General features: G+C 46.6%; 2 protein-coding genes across 2 annotated transcripts; both read left to right on the forward strand.

The window, feature by feature from the left end:
- The first annotated feature begins 12,126 nt into the window (after window positions 1–12,126).
- LOC127203040 (60S ribosomal protein L18a-like) lies at window positions 12,127–12,606 on the forward strand. Its single transcript, XM_051161853.1, is given in 1 exon segment — window positions 12,127–12,606. A coding segment is annotated over 1 exon segment (480 nt).
- Window positions 12,607–15,252: 2,646 nt separating this feature from the next.
- LOC127203041 (zinc finger protein 471-like) lies at window positions 15,253–23,045 on the forward strand. The gene is made up of 3 exons (XM_051161854.1): window positions 15,253–15,400; window positions 19,468–19,563; window positions 21,254–23,045. The coding sequence occupies exons 1-3, from the start codon at window positions 15,253–15,255 to the stop codon at window positions 22,876–22,878; spliced, it is 1,869 nt and encodes a 622-aa protein (XP_051017811.1). The 3' UTR covers window positions 22,879–23,045.
- Window positions 23,046–24,873: the final 1,828 nt, after the last annotated feature.

The following is a 24,873-nucleotide window of genomic DNA, read 5'->3' on the forward strand; positions in this document are numbered from 1 at the left end:
GCAAGCGCGGACATAAACTCTCCCAATTTGCCCCTCCCGAACAGGGGTATGCAAATGAAGTATTCTGGAGCTGCCCTCTCAGCCATGGGCATGCTAATGAGGCACGCTAATGAGGCATCCAGATACGACCTATGAGATACTGACACCACACATACACAGAGCTATCCCAATAAAGCGCGATTGAGAAGAATCCTGGTGTCTGCGTCGTTCCTGCCGGCGGGAGGGCGCGACACCCCAACAACAACAAAAAAGAAAAGACGTTTGTATTTTGACACATGAGCGGTTTGCCACCACCTCCATGAAAACCAGCAATGGTTGTCTCCATTTCTCTGTTACTGAATATTCAGGTTGCTTCCGAGTTTCTGATGTTTTACATTTTTTTTTTTTTTTTTCTGATGAGCACCTTAGCCATGTCTTTTTGGGGTAGGTGGCTGGAGGTGGGGTTACATCCACAAGACTCTCTCCAGCATAGAGGTCTAATGGTAGATACCGGGATTGTGCAGCTTCACTCACTGCGACCCGACTTGAGGATTGTTCCTGTGTCTGGATAGTTGGCATCACCACGCTGCCACCAGCTGCCAGTCAGAATGTCGGTGAATTGGACCCAGGTGCGTAGAGAGACCTCTGACTGGAAAGTCCATTGAGCTGGTGGCCTTTTAAGAGCCCACAGGAAAGATTGTTGTCCGTCATCCCTTCCGGTAAAATTAGGATTGGTCTGGAACTCAAGCCTACTAAGTACAAGAGCATACTCACGGAGGCAGAGGCAGGAGGATCACTGTGAGTTCGAGGCCAGCCTGGTCTACAAAGTGAGTTCAGGACATCCAAGGCAACACAGAGAAACCCTGTCTCGAAAAACAAAACAGACAAACAAAAAACCAAAAACTAAAAACTCCGTACTGTTATTGATGGCTCAAGTAGTCTCTTCTTTGAAAGTCGCTGAGTGTGAGGTGACTTGTCAGAGAATCAATGTCTAGCTGAGGAAGCATGGGAGAAAGGTTTGGCTTAACAGAACAACATCTTGGGCTGGAGAGGGGGGCGGGCGGTGGTGGTGGGGGGGAGAGTTCAATTCCCAGTATCCATGTGGTAGCTCACAACTGCCTATAAGTTCAGTTCCAGGGGGCCGGACACCATCACACAGATAAATGTGCAGGCAAAACAACTGGTGCACAAAAAAAAAAAGAAAAAAAATTTAAAGAAATGAAAATAGTGGGCTGGAGAGATGGCTCAGCAGTTAAGAGCACTGGCTGCTCTTCCAGAGGACCCAGGTTTCGATTCCCAGCACCCACATGGCAACTCACTCTTGATCGAGGATCTTCACATAGACAGACATGCAGTCAAAACGTCAATGGACATAAAATAAAAATAGAATTTTAAAAAGAAATGAAAGCAGAAAGACAGCAACTAGCCCACGTTTTTAAAACAAGTTGGCTGGATGTGGCAGTGTGTAATACAGCTAATTTGAAAACCCAGGAAAGAGTATCATCGGAGCTCAGAACTTCCAGGCCAGCTTTGGCAATAATAGTCTTTAAAAAAAAAAAAAAAAAAAAAAAAAAAGGTGTATTTGAACACTCTTTCCAGCAGATGGCACTGCAGTACTGTGAAACATCCCTTGCTACCTTGGCACTTTCACCAAAAGGTTTCTGGGTTTTTAATAAACCCTCCATCTCTTTATGTGTCAATCCCTTATTGGTTCAGTACTTTCTGATTCCTTGTGGACCGCTTAACGAGACAGAAAAGTAATGAACGTCACGAGGCATTGTTTTGTTGAGGCAGCGGCTCACTGTGTAGCTGAGGCTGGAATTGCAGGTAAGTACTAACCTCCCCCTTCCCGGCTCTCCCTCCACCCCAGTTCTCCCCCCCCCAATTCTCCCTTCCCTCGGCTCTTTCCCCCTCCCCAGTTCTCCCCTCCCCTGGTTCTCCCCTCCCCTTGGTTCTCCCCCCCCCCAGTTCTCCCGCCCCCAGACTCCCCCCTCCAACCCCCTTGGATCCAACCCATGGCCTCACCGCTTTCATGATTTAGCACTGAGCTACCTCCGCACCTTCAATAGACATTGAATCCAGTGCAATTTAGCTTCCTACCCCGCAGTGTAGTTTAAGCATATCAGTTAGGTTCTGGCACCCCAGCCCCAGCCCCAGCCCCACCCCCACTATAGAAACACTCACCCAAGGAGCTTAATAACACTAACACTGTCCCTCACCTCAGTTGCAGAATTAGACTACCCTTTCCCTCTGTCTAGGCACATAAAACGTGCAGAAAGAAGAGAGAATGTGAAGTTGGTGAGACCAATGAGGAGGCGTTTATGCATCTAGCAATTCATCCACCGTCTGTCTCTCCATCCATCGTTAATTCATGTATATTTGTCTATCATCGACCATATACTCTTCACCCTCCTATCGCTCATCTATCTATTCTTTCAACATCTCAAGAAGGTGGAAGGGGGCTGGAGGGATGGCTCAGCGGTTAAGAGCACTGACTGCTCTTCCAGAGGTCGTGAGTTCAAGTCCCAGCAGCCACATGGTGGCTCACAGCCATCTATAATATGAGCTGATGCCCTCCTCTGGCATGCAGGTGTACACGCAGGCAGAGCTCTGTATACATAATAATAAATAAATCTTAAAAAAAAAAAAAGGTGGAAGGATAGCCTTTTGTTATGTATAAAAAGGCTCCTTTTAATAAATCACATATTGAGTTTGTGTTAATGAGGCGATAAAAGTTTTATTTTCACAAATTTATTTTTTTCTTCAGTTCAGCACCTCCAGCTCCTGCAAGCTAAAAGTGTTTAACAAGAGGATTTCATTCTAGCCTCGGCTGGCCTGGAACTCCATGAAACCACAGCTGCTTGAACTTGTAATTTTCTGTCTCAGCTCTCCGAGTGCTGAGATTTCGGGAATGAGCCACCACACCCAGCATGACCACCCAGTGATCTCTTAAGGCAGCTGTCCTTAACTGGGGGTCCCTACACCTTTAAAGGGGATGTGTGAAAAAGTTAAATAAGTCCAATGCCTGTTCTCATGTAGCTTGTACTTTAATGAGAGAGGTGTATAATGCATAAATTATATGATCACTATAAGGTATTGTAATAACTGAAATCAAAGCACCATGAATGTGATTGATATACAGAAGTTATCACAATAATAACTGTGAAGGATTAAAGATGTTTCTAAGCAGCGTTATTTCTATTAGAATAAACCTAAGCTATTCTATGAACGAGAAAAAAAAAAGGTATGTGTGTGTGTGTGTGTGTGTGTGTGTGTGTATGTGTGTGTGTCTAACAGCCCTTTCACAGGGTTCACAGGGTTCAGATATCTTGCCTATCAGATATTTTCATCACAATTCATAACAGTAGCAAAATTACAGTTATGAAGTGGCAACAAAAACAACTTTTATAGTTAGGAGTCAGCACAACCCGAGGGACTGTATTAAAGGGTCGCAGCAGTAGGAGGCTTGAGAACCACTGTGTTCAGGGCTTTACGTGACTACAGGGAGCTAGCTAGTTGCCAGCAGAACCAGTCAAGTGTTAAGACAGCTGTAACTGACTGACAGCTTACTCTCTGGAGTGTGTGTGTGTGGGGGGGGGGGCGATGGTGGTGGATAAAGGTAACATTGATTAGCAGTAGCCAATGATCTACTCAATCAGACCTAGCTAAGAAAGCCTTTGTTCCGCCCTCTCCAAAACAGTTCAAGGCTTTCAGAAACACCAAGAAGAAGAAAAGAAAAGAAGAGAAGGAAGAGGAGGAGGAGGAAAGGGGGAGAGGAAGAAGGAGGAGGAGGAGGAGAAGAAGAAAAAGACAGCCATGTGCTGGAGACTGACGTACTACAATTCTGTGGGGTCAGAAGCTCCAATTCTCAGGGTCCTTCTGGACTTTCTCTTAGCTAATTTCAACCTGTTCACATGTGTCCTTTAAAGTATTCTATAAACGAACAACAATAAGGAAAAAAAGAACCTGTGTTTCCTTGGTATCTCTCTCTCTAGCAAATTAATTGAACTCAAAAAGTGAGGGTGAACCAGGTATGGTGGTACATGCCTTTAATCTCAGCACTTGGAAGGCAGAGGCAAGGGGATCTTTGTGAGTTCAAGACCAGCCTGCTCTACAAAGTGAATCCAGGATAGCTAAGGCTACACAGAGAAACCCTGTCTTAAAAAACAAGAAAAAAGCGAGGGTGGTGGAAACCCCAGTTTAGAGCCAGAAACACAGGCAAAACAACCAAAGTTTGGGACTTCCACCACGAATACTGGGAAGTTTTGTGGGGCCAAGCCTTCAATTCCCAGATAGCGTAAAACGTGAACTGACATTAACCAGCAAATTTCTTTTATGGAAAATGTTGTCAAAGATGTTGAAATGTTATCTGAAGAAAATAGGGAATGTATGATACATCTTTCCTGCTTTGTATTTCTTTACACCTCCTGTCCCCCTTTCACCATTTGTCAGACCTGTCTCCATCTGTGGGAGGTAAGATCTAAGAAATCAGGGAATTAATTGTGTTTGCTTCTTTCTTTCTTTCTCTATCCCAGTGGCCTCTTTCTATTTACTTCAGCTTTCAGTACACGTATTGATTTCTTGGTCCTTCAAAGCAGGGGTATTAATCCCAGCACTCGGGAGGCAGAGGCAGGTGGATTGCTATGAGTTTGAGGCCAGCCTGATCTACAAAGAGAGTTTAGGGCAGCCAAGTCTACACAGAGAAACCCTGTTTCGAAAAACAAACAAACACACCAAAACAAAACAAAAAACAAACAAACAAAAAAATGGGGGTAATTTCCACTTTGGCAAAGGGCAGAAAAGAGACCGATCCTTGTGTTTTGGTTCCTATGACGTCATAGTCATTGGTTCCCAATATTAATAACGACATACCCATTTTACAGGTGAAAAATACGCTGATTTGCTGGTTATGGAGGGGATCTCCATGAGTGGGAGGGAGGAGACAATTGGATGCAAAATAGTGGATGTTCTTGCTTTGGAAAAGCTTAGCCGTTAAAGATCAACCTTCCGTGTCTGGAGTGGTGGCTCACACCTGTAATCAATCCAAACATGAGGAGACGGATACAGGAAAATCGGGAGTTCAAAGTTATCCTTGGTTACATAGCCAGTTTGGAGGCTAGTCTGGGCTAGAGATCGCCTCAAATCGCCTCTCTCTCTAAAAAAGAAGGAACTCTAAAGATCCTGCATGGAGACGCACACGTGAGTCGCGCGTGGCTCTGCAGCGGGCTGGTAACCAGGGACGCTTCTGGTCTCTAGGCACCCAGTCACTCTTACAGACACGCCCAGAAACCCTGAGCAACCCTTCCGCATAATCACGCAGTCAGTTACACAGTGTTCCAGCTCTCATCCCTTCTGCCGCCTGCTGTACTAGAACCGCCTCAGGGGGTGTCCTTCTCCACAAACTCTGAGAACCCGCCCCTTCTCCTCAAGTCTGGCGGTCACCGCTGACTGTGTGGAGACCCCGCCTTACTTGTTAAGTCCCGCCCCTCACCTCCGACTGAGGAGGACACACCACTTCCCCTTGAAGCTCCGTTTTTACCTCAGACTTCTCTGAGAGCCTGTCCTACTTGATAACCCCGCCCCCCATCTCAGGCTTCTTTGAGAGCCCACCCTTCTTAGTAACCCCGCCCCTCATCTCAGCCTCCTCTGAGAGCCCGCCCTTCTTAGTAACCCCGCCTCTCATCTCAGCCTCCTCTGAGAGCCCGCCCTACTTGATACCCCGCCCTCACCTCATGCTCCTCTTTGAGCCCGCCCTACTTGATTAACCCCGCCCCTCACCTCAGGTTCCGCCCCTCACCTCAGGCTCCTCTGAGAGCGTGCCCTACTTGATAACCGCGCCCCTCATCTCAGCCTCCTCTGAGAGCCCGCCCTACCTGATAACCTCGCCCTCATTTCATCCTTCTGAGAGCCCGCCCTACTTGATAACCCCGCCCCTCACCTCAGGTTCCACCCCTCACCTCAGCCTCCTCTGAGACCCCGCCCTACTTGATAACCACGCCTCTCATTCATTCTCCTCTGAGAGCCCGCCCTACTTGATAACCACGCCCCCATTTCAGGCTCCTCTGAGAGCCCGCCTACTTGATAACCGCGCCCCTCACTTCAGGCTCCGCCCCCCATTTCAGCCTTCTCTGAGAGCCCGCCCTACTTGATAACCACGCCCCCATTTCAGGCTCCTCTGAGAGCCCGCCCTCCTTGATAACCCCGCCCCTTACCTCTGGCTCCTCTGAAGACCCGCTCCTCCTCCGTAAGCCCCGCCTCTCTGGAACTCTGCTCGGCTGCTGTCGCCGGCAGAGGCTGCGCCTGCGCACGGAAAGCATGTAGGCTCCTCCCAGCGTCCCTTGGTTGACAGCGTCGGGGTCGGGAGGCAGCTGGGTGAGCAGGGTGAGCTTAGGTGCTTGCTGGGGAGTGGGAGCCCGAGCGCTTGCGGGCGGGAGAGATCCTCTTGGTCCCCGCGTTTCCCAGAAGCCAGCGCCCTTCCGTCTGCAGGTAGGCGATTGGATGCGCGGAATCTGGGGGAGCCCGGTTATAAGCCTGTGTGCATGGGTGTGCCAGGCCGGAGTATGTGTGAAAACGAACTGGGCTTTGAGTTTTCAGTGTGGCCGCACGTTCGTGTGAATGCGTGAGAGAGAGAGGAAGATGGAGTCTGAGAAGAAATAAGTGGCGTGGGTGTAAGAGGACCCGTGGACCGCACGGTAGGTCGATCTTCCGGTGATCTGCGTTACAGCACTTAAATGCTTGGCGTCTCCAGAGTAGCAAATTTCTTGGTGACTACTCGTGATGGTGGCTTGGCAGAATCAAGCTTGCTTCAGGGTCGGGGCCTGATCATCACAGCTGCCTGACGGGATTAGAGCCTCAAACCCCACAGGGGAGAGGAGGAGAGGGGCTGAAGGATCAGTTGATTACCACAGGCCAGTCCTTTTATTATTGTTTTGAGACAGTTTCACGTACCCCAGGCTGTCCACAAACTTTGAACCCCTGATCTTCCTAACTCAGCCTTCCAAGTGCTGGGATTATAGGCCTGTGCAACCTACATCTAGATAAACGATTTACACAGCCACACCTATGTAATGGAGTGTCCATAGGAACTCAAAAAGGAAAGGATTCAGAGCTTTCCGACAGCTTCATGTGTGACTGTTCCTGTGGAAGATTCTACATCCTTTCGCACATAACTTTGCCCAACGTATCTCTTCAGTTGTACATTTGTGTCATCCTGTGGCGGTCAGAAGACAGCACTGCCGAGTTGCTTCTCTCCTTTAGCTTTTTATGTGGGCTCTGGGAGTCCAATTCTGGTCCTCAGGCTTGAGTGAGAACAACTTTACCGGCTTTAACCATCTCTCCAGCTCTTCCTATACCTTTAAATATATTCCTTCTAATACTTTTGTAAACAAGGGATTTACTGAGTTCTGGGAGCCACTCAGGCAAATTGATTGAACTATGAGGGATCAAAGAAACCTTTTGATTTATAACCGGTCCTTCAGTAGCACAGATAAGACAAGTTGGAACTTGCAACTGGCATCAGGATGACCAGGCAGCCTTAGGGACTGAGCACCCAACCTGTGGGATCTGACATAATAGTGTCAGAACTGAATTTGGTGAACCAACCTAGGTTGGTTGGGTCTGCTGCAGGACTGCTAGCTGGATGTGTTTGGGAACACTTCCAACTTGGTGTCCTAAGTGTTTGTGGTGCAAAGAAGAGAAACTGAATTTGTGTTTTCTCTGTATCATCGAAGTGTGTGTGTGTGTGTGTGTGTGTGTGTGTGTGTGTGTGTTACAGGCTTGATCTTGAGAAAACAGTGGGCATGAATCTAGCCTATGGATAAGTGGTATATGGCCTTTTCCTTTGGGTTTATCACCACTGTATCATTGACACATGGGAGGAAGAGTTACCAGGACCCTGCAGCCATAGTGACTAATTTAAAAGAACAGGAGAGAAAGCTTGGTCTCTACTTTTGGTAGTGGTGATGCAACCTGAGCTGTCTGTCATAAAGCAGGTGCCATCCGACGCACCGAGTCATAACATAGGACGTGTATAGCAGCAATCTGTTATCAAAGAGAATTTACTGCCAGAGACCTGGGTATCGTCGAGACAGGCCTGTCCATGCTGTTTGTTGGTAGAATGTGGTGCTTTGGATTAGGAAAGAAGTTGAACACTTACCGCGGGGCTTACTGGGCCACATTTGCAGGGGTGCGGGAGACTGTGGTGCTAAGAGCTATGTAGACTACAATGGCCCGACTGAAGAGGTTTCAAAGAAGAAAAAGTGGCCTAGAGACAATTCTTGTGATATTTTGTCAAAGGATGTGGCTGCTTTTTGTCCTTGTTCTTGTTTTTGTTGTTGGTTTTGGGTTTTTTTGTTTTTGTTTTTGTTTTTTTGTTGTTTGTTTTTTTTTTTTTTTTGAGACAGGGTTTCTCTGTGTAGCCTTGGCTATCCTGGACTCCCTTTGTAGACCAGGCTGGCCTCAACCTCACAGCGATCCGACTGCCTCTGCCTCCCAAGTGCTAGGATTAAAGGCGTGCGTCACCACACCCGGTTTGTCCTTTTTAAAAATCTACCTGAGGCTAAGTCGGAGACTTTTGGATTAATGATATTGGCAGAGGCGACCTCAGGATAGCCCAGTAATTGACAGTGTCATGTCGTTATTAGTGGTCACTCGTATGCAGATCTATAATGAAAAGGAACAAGCTGAGCAAGAGAAAGATTAAAACGTACAGTTTAAGGAGAAGAGGAGCACCAGAGAGTGTAATAGAGCTTGGCCCAGTGCTCAAGGAGATTTAAAAAAAAAAAAAAAAAAAAAAAAAGGAAAGCCTTATGCTAAATGGAATAAAAGGAGCGGTGACTTTAGGACACAACCAAGCTTTCAACTTGTGAAAAGGAATTAAAGAGAAGCTTAAGCAGTCATCATCCAAACCAGAAAACTGACGAAGATGTAATTAAACAAAAGGGGGCCATGTGTCAGCCCCAGCAAGCAGCAGGACTTGGCTGGTTTTGGCCATGTGGTTCTGGCGTTAGAGTGACGGGATACAAGAAAGGGTTTACGGAATCTTCCGCTGTGGCTACGGAAAGCTTCCGAGGCCAAGATTGTGTCGGGGTGCCCTTGTTTGGAAGCCCCAGAGGTTATTGGGTGAAGCTGGAACTAGGAAGCCAGGATTGTGTTTGGAGACCCCAAGATGTCAGAGATGCCAGAGTCGTGGGATGCCTGCTGAGAATAGCTGCAGACTGACTGTGGAACCAGCCTGAGAGAGAGAGAGAGAGAGAGAGAGAGAGAGAGAGAGAGAGAGAGAGAGAGAGAGAGAGAGAGAGAGAGAGAGAAAGTGTGCTGCAGCCAAAAAGGCTGAAAGGATTTGCAGAGCTCAATGGCGGCAGATATGGAAGTGCAGTTTTGGAGTTCGCCCTGCTGGCTTTCAGCCTGGCTTTGGTCCAGTATTTCCTGACTGTGCCCCCTTCCTTCCCTCTTGGAATGGTAATTTATATCCTGTGACATTGTGTGTTGGAAGTATGTGATCTGCTTTTTAATTTTGACTTTATCGGGGGGGGGGGGGTACAGGTAAGAGATTGCCTTGAGTCTCAAGAGAGACTTTGAACTTTGGGCTTTTAAAACATTGTTGAGACTATGAGAGACTATGGGGCTTTTGAAGGTGCACTGGATGCGTGGTTTTTTTTTTTTTTTTTTTTATCATGATATGGGTACCAGCCTCTGGGGGAGTGGAATGTGGTGGTTTGAATAAGCATGGCCCCCACAGGCTCATGTATTTGAATGTTTAGTCATCAGGGCAGGACTTCAAAAGGATTAGGAGTGTGGCCTTGTTGGAGGAAGTGTGTCACTGGGGATGGGCTTCGAGGTTTCAAAAGCCTAGTGGATGTAGAACTCTCAGCCGCTTCTCCGGCATCATGTCCACCTGTGTGCCCCTAGGCTCCCACCAGGATGATGACGGACTAAATATCTGAACCTATAAGCAGGCCCCAATTAAATGCTTTTTCTCATAAGAGTGCCATGGGAGGTGGAGGCTAGAGAGATGGCTCAGAGGTTAAGAACATCTGGCTGCTCTTCCAAAGGTCCTGAGTTCAATCCCCAGTAACCACATGGTGGCTCACAACCATCTATAATGAGATCTGGTGTCCTCTTCTGGTGTGTAGGTGTATACTGTATACATTAAAAATAAATCTTAAAAAAAAAAAAAGAGTGCCACGGTTACAGTGTCTTGTCGCAGTAATAGATGACCAAGACAACGTGCTGGAGAGAGAGTACCAGGATGTTGTAGCCATAGCAACTAGCAAAGAACAACAGAGGCAGCTTAGCTTCTGGTGTTGGTGGTGGGGCTGTTAATATGTGTTAGTAGAAGGGAGAGAGAGAGTCACAGGATACTTATCTGGAATTCCAGCTCCTGCTCTGTCTTGCCATTCCCCACCCGACCCCGTGCCCCATCCAGATACAGGTGATCTTGCATGTAATCATGACCCTGTGGAGTGGCTACTTTGAAGGGTAATAGAGTTAGACTGTTAAAACATAAAAATGTGGGCTGGAGAGATGGCTCAGAGGTTAAAGACTGCTTTTCCAGAGGTCCTGTGTTCAGTTCCCAACAGCCACATGATGGCTCACTACCATTTATAGTGAGATCTGGTGCCCTCTTCTGGCAGGCAGGTGTGCATGCAGGCAGAACACTGTATACATAATAAATAAATAAATAAATAAATAAATAAATAAATAAAATCTTTTTTAAAAACATAAAAATGTGATTACACTTTGAATTAAACTTTTATCTGTTAGTTTTGTTGTGGGACACATGTATGCCACGAATGGTGTGTGTGTGTGTGTGTGTGTGTGTGTGTGAAGTTACAGGGCAGCTTAGGAGTTGATTCCTTCCTTTACTTGGTGAGTCTCAGGGATCAAACTCAGATCATCAGGTACCTTTACCCCTCTGAGCCATATCCCTGGGAGATTTCTTTTCTTTTCCTTTCCTTTCCCTTAATTAATTGGTCACAGTTTCACTGGCTAGTCTTACACTCCTGGGAGGTACCCTGACTTCCAATAGCTGGGATTGCAGGTGTGCACTACCATGCCTTTGTTAGCATTAGATTTTTTTTAAAGATTTATTTTTATTTTTATGTGTATGAGTGTCTTGCATGGATGTGTATCTATGTGCCATATACATTTCTGGCCTGTGTAGAGGTCAGAATACGGTGTTTAAAGGCGTGCACCGCCACACCTGGCCAGAAAGCGCTATTAACCACTGAGCCTTCCTGCTGGCCTGCAGCATTAGATTCCCTGTATGTTTGGAACTGTGTGTTCCTAAGAATCCTCTGTCGAAGCACCCGAAAAGCTGCAGTGGCTGGGCTGAGCTGTCTAGAGAAAGAGAAGAGGAGAAATGAGTGAGCTAAGGGCAGAAGTGACATGGTGGCAGCAGAATTGTGCCAGTATGAGAAGAAAGTGAAGGCGCTGGGGTTTAGGGCAGAGGAAGATAGCGTTAGGAGTGGGATTTCAAACAGACTGTGGCAAGCCGTGGATAATCACAAACCTCCATAGGGAACAATTCCATCTTTGTGTATAACATGGAAGAAATGGCTCTTTTGTAGGACCGTTTATCTACAGCGAGGCCTGGTGATGGGAAGGGAAGGGAGGCTTGGCGATAAAAAGTTAGGACTTCAAGCATGTGGGAGAGGGTGACTTGCTCTACTCTGGTAGTGACCGTGAATCGCCAGCGTGTCAGTTACTTTCCTCACTGTTCTGACAGAAATTCCCGAGACTTGACAATAGACCATCATGGCACAGAGGCATGGTGGCAAAGCCATTGCAGGCTAGGAGCAGTGAGCTGAGAACCAATAGCCCCTTTTATCCCGTTTTAAATTAACCCATGGGATGGTGCCACCCACAGGGTGAATCTGCTTCTTCAGGTAAACCTCACCGGAAACACCCTCACAGACATGCTTTCTTTTTCCCCATCTCTTTAGAATTCAAAGCAAACAGGCAAATAGGAAAACAAGTAAACCAGAAAACAAAACAAAACAAAACAGGGGGGGAAAAAAGGCAAAGAAAAGGTATGAGGAACACATACACACAGAGATATATACATATAGACAAAACCCATAAAATCACAAAATCAGGAGCTGTAATAATAGATAAAAGCAGGTGAGTGGCGGCGAACGGACTGCCATGAAGGCGTCTGGCACGCTTCAGGAGTACAAGGTGATGGGGAGCTGCTTGTCCACCCCGAAGTGCCATACGCCACCCCTGTACCGAATGCGCAGCTTTGCGCCCAACCATGTGGTGGCCAAGTTCCACTTCCGGTACCTCGTGTCGCGCAGCTGAGGAAGATGAAGAAGTTCGTCCGGGGAGATAGTGTCCTGCGGGCAGGTGTTTGAGAAGTCCGCGCTTCGTGTGAAGAATTTTGGCTTCTGGCTGCGCTACGACTCCCGCAGTGGCGCACACATGTACCGGGAGTACCGGGACCTAACCACCGCACCCAGTGCTACCCGCGACATGGGTGCCCGGCCCCGTGCCCTTGCGCACTCCATCCAGATCATGAAGGCGGAAGAGATTGCAGCTGGTAAGTGCCGTCGGCCAGCTGTCAAGCGGTTCCACGACTCCAAGATCAAGCTCCCGGTGCCCCAGAGGCCCAACACCTTCTTCTAGACCCAGAGTTCCACTGAATAAAACGCTAGAGCCCCCCCCCCCCCAAAAAGGATAAGCAATAGATCAGTAAGGTAAAGAAAACGCACGAGCAAAGCAAAACATGAGATCAAAAACACAAAACAAAAACACACAAACACACAAACAAACAACACACACTTGGAGTTCATTTTCTGTTGGCGCTGTCTACTGGCGTGAAGCCAGCCCTTGAGTGTAGTTTGCACAGCGAGACTCTGGGAGGAAAAACTAATGTTTCCTTTGTTAGCGTTGACAATTGGAGATGGCTTCTGGGTTAGGGGCAGGCGGGAGCTGGAGGCGGGGGTCGGAGGGGGCGGGACTCATGCCCACTTAGCCTCTCAGCTCTGGGACCCCCATCTGGAATGGATTTGTGCAGGCTCTGTGCAAGCTGCACAGTCCCTGTGAGTTCATGTGAGCGTCAGTGCTGTTGTGGCCTTAGCAGACAGCTGGTTTGTTGGTGTCCTCTATCCCCTGTGGCTCTTACCATCTTACACCTACCCTTCCGCATAGTTCCCTGATCCCTGAGAGGGATGCGTTTGAAGAAGACATCCCATTCAGGACCAAGTGTTCCAAGGTCTCTCCCTTCGTGCACAGTGTCCAGGAGTGGGCCTTTGTGTTCGTCCCCGTCTCCTGCAGGGGGAAGCCTCTTTGATAATGGCTGAACAAGAAGACCCTGGCGTGGTTCCCACGGGGTCCTGGAAGTGATTTTTGGATCCAGTCGAGTTGACAGCGAAGTTGAAGCATCACATCTGCTCTCAGCCAGCTGAACCTGGGAAGAGAGAAAGGGAAGGGGGCAGCTTACACTGCTGATGCTGAAAGAACAGTGAAGACCCTAGCTTTCACTACCCTCTCTTCCCCTAGGCTGGACTTCCCAGGACACAGTTGTTCTCCAAGAGAGAAGCCAGGAGGGAAGGCAGGAAATGACCGTTGAACTAATGCAAGCTGTGTTACAGGTTAGTTGCTGTCTCCTCCTCCTCCTCCTCCTCCTCCTCCTCTCCTTTTCTTTTCTTCTTCTTCTTCTTCTTCTTCTTCTTCTTCTTCTTCTTCTTCTTCTTCTTCTTCTTCTTCTTCTTCTTCTTCTTCTTCTCTTCTTTTCAAGACAGAGTTTTCAGAGACAGGGTAATGAGTCTCTATGTAGCCTTGGCTGTCCTGGACTCACTTTATGGACCAGGCTGGCCTCGAACTCACAGCAATCCGCCTGCCTCTGCCTCCCCTGAGGGCTGGGATTAAAAGCGTGCGCCACCACGCCCAGCGAGTAGTGGTCTTGGTGATTAGCACTAAGCAACAGTCCTTTGGAAATTGTGGTCAACAGTCTGTCCCAGGGCCTGGCCAACCCATTCTCCCACAGGACGTTATCCTTAACCGCCTAGTAGGCGACTAATAACTATCATGAGGCATACAGCCCACTCAGAGCCCCTTGTCTCCCTACCTTATTATTATATATACTCCTTTATGATATAGAATCTTCCTAGCTCATGGCCAGACCACCATGAACCGTGCCTGGTATGCTTGGATCCTGAAAGCTAAGGAGGGCTTGGGGGCCTGGTTTAGTACTTAGATGGGAGACAGAGTCTAATTATGGAGCCCAGGCTGGCTTCAAACTTACAGCAATCTTCCTGCCTCCTGCTCACAAGTAGAAGGATTCGAGGTGTGGACCACCGTGCCCCGAATGCACATTTTTAACCGCTTGAAACAGAGGTAGGTATCTCAGTCCTAGTATGAATTGGGTTCCAGGATAGATGGTCATGCAAGGCCCCTCTCATGTACCCCTTTATGGGAATTTTTTTTTTTTTAAAGATTTATTTATTTAATGTATGAATGTGCACTTACACTGGGCAGTCCAGAAGAGGGCGCCAGATCTCATTATAGATGGTTGTGAGGCACCATGTGGTTGCTGGGTATTGAACTCAAGACCTTTGGAAGAGCAGCCGGTGCTCTTAACCACTGAGCCATCTCTCCAGTCCCCTCTATGGGAATTTTTGTCCAGCTCTCTCTGCCCCTAAAATCTTAACACGGAGCTTGTAATTGGCTTCAGAATTTAGGCAGTCTTGTGACATGCAGCCCTCAGCCACTGATATCTGACACTGTTCAGGGACATCTGACACATGTGTCAGGACTAGATTAGGTTAGAGGACTTCCAGCTGCTGCCCACAGCAGAGCTGCTGGCCGTAGCAGGTAGGCGGATCCCACATACTTGGATCATTAGAGCTCATGGAAGTCTTTTCTTTCTTTCTTCCTTTCTTTTTTTTTAAATATCCTCTCATTCATCATGAGCTATTTTATTTTTTCCTTTTCTCTTTTTGTTTTGAGATGGGAGGAGGTGGCCCACTTGGTTGCCCAAGCTGGCCCTGAACTTGTCCTCACCTTCCAAGTGCCCACAGTTAATCTCTGTCTCACTCCCAGCCTTGTTTTCTGTCTGCATATTTGAACTTGCCAGACATTTCACATAAGTGCCATGGTACAGGGTGCAGTCTTTTTTTGTGTCCTCCCTCCACTTAGTAACCGACTCCCAAGGCAACCTCCCCCACCCCCTCCCCATCCCAACTCCCCTCCCCCTCCCCACCCCCTCCTCACCCCCCCACCCCACCTCTACCCCAAACACAGATAGTAACAATATAACAGAACTTTGTGATGTATTTTGTGTCATCTCAGGACGCGGTGACATTCAAGGATGTTGCAATCGACTTCTCTCAGGAGGAGTGGGAGTGGATGGACCCAGCTCAGAGGGCTTTGTACAGGACCGTGGTGCTGGAGAATTATTGGAACTTGGTTTCAGTGGGTAAGCCCATCATCACTGCGGGTAACCGGGGAATCTCAAGGCACCGCTCACATCTGTGTTACTAAAGCTGTGGTCATCATGTCGCGGTTAGATGAAAAGTTCAGATGCGGGGCAGTTGGGAACCCCAGACAGGGGGAGACTTGTAGCAGGCGCTTCCATCTCACGTTGCCTCTGTGTTAACAGTTTTGCTCTTCTCACCCAGTGTAAATGTTACGGGTCTGAGGGGAAGGCTTCCCCTCTGCTGGGGGGGGGGGGGGAAGGGGGAGGAATTTCCCCAAGGGAAAGGTATGCTAGCCGTTGGGAGCCAAGGAATACCGAGGTCACACAGCACAACAGACCTCACACAGGAGATTTATTAAGAGGGGAGAACCGAGGAGGGCGGCTGCCTCTGCTCGGCAGGAAGACGCGACAGGGGACTGAGCAGAAGACTATGATTTCCTGGGGCCAGAGCTTTCCACGGTGGGGACTGGTGGGATTTCAAGTCTAGAGATTGGAGTGACCTCAGGGACTCATAGGATTTCAAGCCCTGATCTTGGACTTGGCCAGGGGCTGGGTCTTGCTCTTAAGGCAGTTAGAGTGTTCCGTGGGTGGAACCTGGCAGTTGGAGGTCGCTAGGAAGTAACAGAGCCGGAGACGACTATGGCCTGGTCACTATAAATGTAGAATATCACTTTTCAAGTATGTTTCCTAAATGTTTTTATTACATTGATTTTTATTTGTGTGTGTGTGTGTGTGTGTGTGTGTGTGTGACACACACACATGCCATGTACAAGTTGAAGGATGCTTTAGAGGACTCAGATGGGGTGAGGTCATCGGGCTTGGTAGCAAGTGCCTTTACTTACTGAGCCATCTCACTGATCCCCAGATATGTGTCTGTTTATTAACTTATGGTGAGTCAGTGGCACTCAGTGTCTTAAAATATCTTCAGATGCTTGCTCTTGGAGAGCCTAATATGGACCCTTCGCACCTAGTTATATAACTGATGAGCTTGCTCTTCTCCGGACATTCTTTGTCCCAAAGCCACTGGTCCTCAACCTTCCCAGTGTTGCGCCCCTTTAATACAGTTCGTCATGTGGTGGTGACTCCCACCATAAGGTCATTTCCATTGTTGCTTCATAACTGTAACTGCTACTGTTATGAACTGTAAGGCAAATAGCTGAAACGCAGGGAGTCTGATGTGTAACCTCCAAATGTATCATGACCCACAGGTTGAGAACCTAAATATGTGCCTTAAGCCAAATTTGGAAAACTGTAGACTATTTTTCTTCTATCTCGTCATCTTTGGGGACTTGGGTTGTGCTTGGATCCTTTGATACTCTGTCTCACATGATCTGTTTAATTTGTAACATCTTTAGTGTTTCAGATTACATGATTTGTGTTAATTGGCTTCCAGAATGTTTTTTGTGTTGGTCGGTCGGTTGGTTTTTCTGTGTACACGGTTTCTCTGTGTAACAGAGGCCTGGCTGTCCTGGACTTGGTTTATAGATTGGGCTGGCCTCACCGAGATCCATTTGCCTCTGCTTCTTGGGATTAAAGGCATGGTTACTCTTGTTTTTCTTAACCTGTGTTAAGCCCATCTATTAATCTTTAAAGTGTCACTCTATTCTCAAGTCTAGACTTTTCATTTTGTTTTTATTTTATTTTTTTAAAGATTTGGTGTGTGTGTGTGTGTGTGTGTGTGTGTATATGTGGGGGGGGAGGGGCAGGCTGACTGTATGCCACATGTATGCAGCATGCCACGTGTGTACAGCTAACCCCTTAGTCCACAGAAGGGTATCAAACCTCTGAAGCTGAAGGTACAGGTGGTGTGAGTTTCCTCAACATGATGCTGGGAACTGAACTAGTGTCCTTTGGAAGAGCAGTTTATGCTCTTAACCCACTGAGCCATCTCTCCAGATTCCAACTGCTTCTTTGGTATTTTTTTGTACTTTCTGTTTTTCTACTGAGAGTTCCCCCCCCCCCTCGCTCCTTCCCCTTTTTCCTCCCTCCCTCCCTCCCTTTCTTCCTTTCTCATCTTTGAGACAGGGTCTTCCTGTGGATCCCTGGCTTGCCTGGAATTCACTCTGTAGACCAGGGTGTCCCCAAACTCAGAGTTCTGCCTCCCTCTATCTCCTGAGTGCTGAGATTAAATGTGCCACCATTCTCCTTTTTAAAAATCTGTTTTAAAATTTGTTTTGCTGTATGTGTGTGTGTGTGTGTGTGTGTGTGCACATCCATGTGTGTGAGCAAGTGCAGTGTGTGCATGCCACAGTGTGCATGAGGGTCAGAGGACAACCTTTGGATTTCCACCTTTTGCTGTTAATCTGCAGTTTATGACAGGCTTGTCAGTGAGCTTTGAGAGCAGTTCTCCTGCCTCTGTCTTGCATCCTGCTGTAGGAAAGCTTGGATTAAGCCTGTATTTCCTGTGTGTGGCTTTGCGTGGGCTCTGGGAATTCAGATTCAGATCTTCATGCATACATGTCAGGTGTTTTACCCATTGAACCATATTCTCATCTCATTTGTCTATATATAAAATAATAGACAATTTAAAAATAAATCATTTATCTTACAAAAATAATATTTTTTATTCTTTGAAATGTATATATGTCTATAGTGTATTTTATTCTTTTCCACCCTTCACAACCATCTCCAGCTCCTATTGAGACATACCAACCCCTTCTCCTTCTTGACTTCATGTCCTTTTCTTTCTTTTTTTTTTTTTTTTTTTTTTTTTTTTAGTTTTTCGAGACAGGGTTTCTCTGTGTAGCCTTGGCTGTCCTGGACTCACTTTGTAGACCAGGCTGGCCTCGAACTCACAGCGATCCGCCTGCCTCTGCCTCCCGAGTGCTGGGATTAAAGGCGTGCGCCACCACGCCCGGCATGTCCTTTTCTTTAATTATTATTATTATTATTATTATTATTATTATTATTATTATTATTATTATTATTAATCACCCCTGGAATCCAGTTAGTGCCGGCTATATGTCAGTGGGTGTAGGTAGGGGGCCATCCCCCGAGGCATGGGCGTCCTATCTGCAGCCACATCACCAGAGAAAAGTGATTTTTCTTCAGCAGCCACCAATAGCTTCTTCAGTAGGAGTGGAGCCTCATCAACCTCTCCCCCGTCCGTGCTAAAGTGTTGACTGGCTTGATTGTGCGTGTCTTGTGTGGGCAGCCATAGTTGCTTGCTTATCTGTTATTTTACAAGCGTGTCTTCCTTTACATGCTTGAGGGTAGATTCCACAGCTGTTTCAAAATCTGCTCGCTAAACCGGGCGGTGGTGGCACACGTAGAGGCAGGAGGATCTTTGTGAGTACCAGGACAGTGTGGTCTGCAGGGTGAGTTCCAGGACAGCCAGGGCCACACAGAGAAACCCTGTCTCAAAAAAACCAAAAGAAAAAAAAATGATATGTCAAATTTTAAAAGAGATTTTATTTGTACTAGTATATACATACGCTGCTAGGCAGTGGGGGCTCACGTCTTTAATCCCAGCATTCCGGAGGCGGAGACAGGTGGATCTCTGAGTTCAAGCCCAGCCTGGTCTGCAGAGGAAATTCCAAGAGAGCCAAGGCTACACAGAGAAACCCTGTCTCAAAAACAAAAACAAAATGTATATGCATATGTGTCTATCTGGCGTATGTACATGCTAATGTAATTGCACGGAGAAGAGGGTATTAGATCTCCTCGAGTTGTAGTCACAGGTGCCTGAGCTGCTTATCTATTATGTGGGCTGGAAACTGAGCCTAGTTCCTCTTCAAGAGCTTAGTGTGCTCCCAAGCGCTGAGCCTATCCCCGTAGCAGGGCCATTTAAAAATAAAAACCCCAGTTACTACTTGCAATGGCCCTTTAAAGATACCAAGCTAAGCTTTTGCCCTTCCCTCTCCCTCCATGAGAAATAGTGTAATTTCTGTGGGGTTGACTGTTGGCAGCTGCCACTGGGCTACCCCTGAGTTTTATGCAGTCCAGCCTTCAGCTGTGTTTGGTCCCTTTATTTCCTATAGAGGCATCAGATTTAAGGAGCTGACTTATGTGGCAAAACAACCCAAAACATGACCTATTTTTGTGTCTTTTTTTTTTTTTTAATTCAGGAGCTTGCATTTCCAAGCCTTATCTAATCTCCTTATTGGAACGTGGGAAGGAGCCTTGGGAGGCGAAGGATGAGGTGACAAGAAGCGCATTACGAGGTGAGGATGGGAGAAGCATTTGGAGAAAAGGACTGCTCGGCTGTCTTCACAGGCCCTCACCCCCTTGCCGTGGCTTCCCAGGTACTCTTCCTAAGCCTTATTATGGTCCTGGGAGTGAGTTGAAGTTTCCTTGCTTGGCATGGGTTCCCTTCTGCGTCACCGTTGTCTCTCCCAGTGTGCCCTCGTCTCCATAGTAAGTTGTTTTGTACAGGGGAGAACATCCTAGATTCCCCTTGCATGGCTGTGGCGACGCTCCCCACAAAAGCAGCGTTAAGGGGGACAGTGTTTATTTGATCTTGCCATCCCACACTGTAGTCCGACCCTGTAGGGGATTCACGGCAGTGGGATCTTGAAACAGCTGGTCACAGAGCAGAGAGAGTGAAAGCATGCGTGCCCGCGACCTACCGTCCTCCACTGAGACACCTGTCCCTAACCATCGCAGATAACAACAAAACCCTATACTCATGGCCCTAAAATGTGACACTTTTCCTAAGCTGCTGAAGGTAAGAAAGTGAACGAAGAAATTCCTTACTACGCAGCCTGGGTTGTATGAGAAATAAGCATTGGGTACACTGAAACACACGCGCACATAATGGATGGTCTCAGGAGCACTATTACCCGATGATGAAGTGAGAACTGCGCACTTGCCTGCAAATCCCAGGGGACACCATGTGTGTGGCTGCTGATGCAAAACTCTAGAGAGTTTTTAGAAGTGATAGTCATTAAATATCCCGGCAGTTAAAGCAAATTAACTTAAGTATATACCCTAATCAATTAAAAGTAAGGCACATGGGGCTGGAAAGATGGCTCAGTGCTGAAGACCTGGGTTTGATTCCCAGCGCCTGCATGGCAGCTCCCAGCTGTCTGTAACTCCAGTTCCAGGGGATCTTCTGGCCTCTGTGGGCAACAGGCATGCACATGGTGCATAGACATACATGCAGGCAAAACATTCATATATATTGAATGAATGGATAAATAAATAAATAAATAAATAAATAAATAAATAAATAAATAAATAAATAAATACCTTTAGAGGTAGGAGACATTACAGACATTTGTTTAATTGTAACATGGCCAAAAATACTATTATCATTGCAGATGACTCCTCCTAGCATTTCATCTTACACTTAGTTTTCTTAGTCACGTCCCCCATATTGCTGTTTTCCATCTTTTCCCCGCCGCCATATTTGTTCTTGTCACTCTTGACAAAATACCCTCTGCAGACAACTGAAGAGGGGGAAGGATTTGCTTGTGGCTCCCCAACCCCCGCCCCCCCCCAGTGTCAGAGGTTTTCACCTCTGCATTGGCAGCAGTGAAGGAAGGGTGTGGCAGAGGAAAGCTGTTTGTTCGTGACAGCCAGAAAGCTAATAGAAGCCTGCCCCTGATGCTGAATTTCCTCCTATGGTACCTTTATTCCACTCTCCCAGTGTATTAGACAGTGGTACTCACGTTCAGGGAAGGCGTGACCTCCCTAGTTAGTCACTATGGAAACAGCCTCACATATATATACGCAGAAGTATGCTTCACTAGGCTCCTGTGCAATTTTTTTTTCCCATCCAATAGAGTTGGTAGTCAAGGTGATCACAGAGCTCTTTATTCCATGCACATCTTTGCATGTTTTCTAGCTGAGAGACTTAGGTGTGGCTGTGTGGAGTTTGTTAAATAGTTTTGGTTTGTTTACATTTTTTAGATGGAGAATCTGTAAGCAAGACGCAAGAATTATCTCCGAAGCAATTTGTGTTTGATGATGTGTCAGTGGAGAAGATTAGAAGTTTTGGTCATGAACGTCCCACCTCTGGAAGAAAGAGGGAACATAAAGACCTTTTTGATAGACAGATGATGCATCAGGAAATATTTAGCATGGAAGAAACCGCCACTCGTAAGGAAAGTCCCATTAAAGAAATAGGCTACAAGCACACCAAATCTTCACACTCTGTCCATCTGGACAGTGTAGAGGAGACTATTTATAGTCACAAGTCAAATAAGAAAAGCTTCTGCAAAAATCCCAAGGTGCGAAAATACAAGAAAATCTGGGCAGGGAAGAACATATTTAAATGTAACGAGTGCGAGAAAACCTTCACCCATAGCTCATCTGTTACTGTTCATCAGAGAATTCACACGGGTGAGAAGCCATATAAATGCACAGTCTGTGGAAAGGCCTTCAAGCAGAGTCACCACCTTGCTCAGCATCACACAACACACACCCACGAGAAACTCTTTGAGTGTAAGGAATGTAAGAAAGCCTTCAGCCAGAATTCATACCTTATTGTACATCAAAGAATCCATACTGGAGAAAAGCCATATAAGTGTAAGGAATGTACAAAATCCTTCAGGCAGCCTGCGCACCTGGCTCAGCATCAGAGGATTCACACTGGGGAGAAACCTTATAAGTGTAAGGAGTGTGGGAAGGCCTTCAGGGACAGTTCTACCTTCGCTCAACATCAGAGATGTCACAATGACAAACGGCCCTTTCAGTGTGTTGAGTGTGGGCAAGCCTTCAGGTACAACATGTCCCTCACTCGTCACTTTAGGCATTACCATACTGGAGAGAAGCCATTTGACTGCACTGACTGTGGGAAAGTCTTCAGCGTTCACATAGGACTCACCCTGCACAGGAGAATTCACACTGGGGAGAAACCTTACAAATGTACTGTGTGTGGGAAAGCGTTCCGCAGTGGGTCATCCCTGACCGTGCACCACAGGATTCACACGGGTGAGAAACCTTACAAGTGTGACGTTTGTGGGAAAGCCTTTAGCCATAGCATGTCACTCACTGGCCACCAGCGAGTCCATTCTGGAGAGAAACCTTATCCATGTAAGGAGTGTGGGAAAGCTTTCCGGCAGAGCGTCCATCTTGTGGTTCATTCAAGGATCCATACTGGAGAAAAACCCTATGAGTGTAAGGAATGCGGGAAAGCTTTTAGAGAAAGTTCACAGCTGACCACTCACTGGAGAAATCACACAGGAGAAAAACCTTTTGAATGTAAGCAGTGCGGTAAGTTTTTCAAAAGAAGTACCTATCTCGCCAGACATCAGAAAATCCATACAGGAGAGAAACCCTATGAGTGTGATGACTGTGGTAAAACCTTCATGCATACTGCCTACCTTATAAGACATAAGAGAGTTCATACTGGAGAGAAACCTTATAAATGCACCGAATGTGGAAAGGCATTTGGTGATGGCTCATCCCGCGCTCAGCATCAGAGACTCCATACTGGCCAGAGGCCCTACATATGTGAAAAATGTGGAAAGGCCTTCAGAACAAAGTCATCCCTCAATTGTCACCAAAGATGTCACACTGGAAAGAAACCTTAATACTGTATACCCCGTGGCAAACCCTTAGCCACCGAATAAACGTTTACCATTCATCAGAGATTCTGTCAATCGGATTGCTCACTTTATTCCACCCACGTGGAAGAATTCACACAAGAGAGCTCATGATGATGTGAGGAATGTGGAGAAGTCTTCAGCAATGTTCTTAAACCATCCGACGTTGCTGAGTTGTTCTTGCGGTGTCACGTCTGGTGTTCCTCTGTGTCACCAAGCCCTGTGGATACACCTGCTAAACAGTTCCATGTATTTTTGTTCCAGTTAGTCTGCTCCAAACACTGCTATTTGACTTGGACTCTCCCAAATGCCTGGCCTGTGTCCTTCATGTTTATTATTCATGTTGCAGTCAGGGAATCTTTTAAAAATATAAATGTTATTTATGTACCTCTTGTAAGACTCATGGTCAAGCGTTTGTTTATGGCATACAAAATGCTTACCAACAGGATCGACCGTATTAAGTTTGGATGGAGAACATCCCTCCAACAATTAGGAGACATATCAGCACAGAACACAGAGCTAAAGGGACACCACAGAGGGGAAATCCCTGAGCCAATGTTTTACTGGGTCCCAGGCGTACAGATTTCCTTTGTTGAGTTGAAGCAAGCAGGCACAAGTTCTGGGGGGTCGTCTTATGTGCCAGTCCATCTGGCAGTTAGAGGGAGCGATGGGAGCAGGGAGCCCAGCTAGATGGGAGAAATGCTTCTAAGTTTTTACTCTTGGCACCAGCCTGGGCCATTTGTGGATGCTGTGATACCAGAAAGTGCCACGGGTGACTGTCCTATGCTTCCAGCCTGAGAAAGTGAAAAATTTAATTTAATAGATATCAAGAGAACATAAAACGATAGGACTTCTCCACATGGACCCATCCCTTAAAAAATGTGTTCAACTAGAAATATTATTTGTAAACCACGAACTCCGGACCTTGTAAAACGGCGTAGGTGGTCAGAAACACTCAGAAACTGAAAAGCAGCTTCAGGTGAGTGACAGTCAGCACATGCAGTATGTTTAAGGTTTAATAATTTAAGAAACTTTCTAACGAGTCTAAGGTTATGTTTCCGTGTTGGTAAAGAAATGAAATATGGCTAATATGTAGAACTTGTTTTAGGAAGGGCCCAGAACATTGAATGAGACTTGAACAAAAAACAAAAAAACAAACAAAAAAATTACAATTTATTTGGGAAAATATATGACTATATAGTCAAGACAAAAAGGAAAAAAGAAAAGAAAAGAAAAGAAAAACCCATTTCTAATGTTTATTAACAAACCCCTGCAGATAATGCTAGCTGAACAATGAGCTCCAGGGTCACCATGAGATCCTATCTTAGAACACAAGGTGGGGGGCGACAGACTCCTAATATCGACTTCTGTCTTCCGCACATGCACACATGGGTGATCACACCCATAAATGCGCATATATGAATACATCTACAAATAAATAAATAAATAAATAAGTAAATAAATAAATAAAGATAAGATTTAAAGGGGGGATTGTGACTGGGTCTGGTGGCACAAACATTTCATCCCAGCACTCAGGAGGCAGAGGCAGGCCGAAGCTCTGAGTTTGAGACCAGCTTGGTCTACAGTGTAAGTTCTAGGGCAGACAGGGTAACAGTGAAACCTTGAGTTAAAAACACCAGGTAGTGGCGCACGCCTTTAATCCCAGCACTCGGGAGGCAAAGGTAGGTGGATCTCTTGTGAGTTCGAGGCCAGCCTTGTCTGCAAATCGAGTTCCAGGACAGCCAGGGCAGTTACACAGAGAAACCCTGTTTCGAAAATCCCAACAAACATAATGAAACAACCATAAAAACACCACCACTACCACCAGCACCACCACCACAACAAAAGATCACAACCAAGATAAATACATACTGTGGAAATAGGAAAATATGGGACCCAAACTCCCACTGTAGTTGTTCCAGAGGATTATGGGTGATATTTGCAAGTCCATCACATGGTAGGTAGGTTCTGTTGGACTGTATG

This window comes from Acomys russatus, chromosome 19 (assembly GCF_903995435.1).
Source record: "Acomys russatus chromosome 19, mAcoRus1.1, whole genome shotgun sequence".
Lineage (NCBI taxonomy): Eukaryota > Metazoa > Chordata > Mammalia > Rodentia > Muridae > Acomys > Acomys russatus.

What these genes read in the sequence shown, in the direction of transcription:
- LOC127203041 (XM_051161854.1), top strand. Translation starts at nt 15,253, where the DNA reads ATGTATTTTGTGTCATCTCAGGACGCGGTGACATTCAAGGATGTTGCA. An exon ending in TTGGAACTTGGTTTCAGTGG is followed by an intron (nt 15,401 to 19,467) that starts GTAAGCCCATCA and finishes TTTTTAATTCAG; the next exon opens with GAGCTTGCATTTCCAAGCCT. An exon ending in GACAAGAAGCGCATTACGAG is followed by an intron (nt 19,564 to 21,253) that starts GTGAGGATGGGA and finishes TACATTTTTTAG; the next exon opens with ATGGAGAATCTGTAAGCAAG.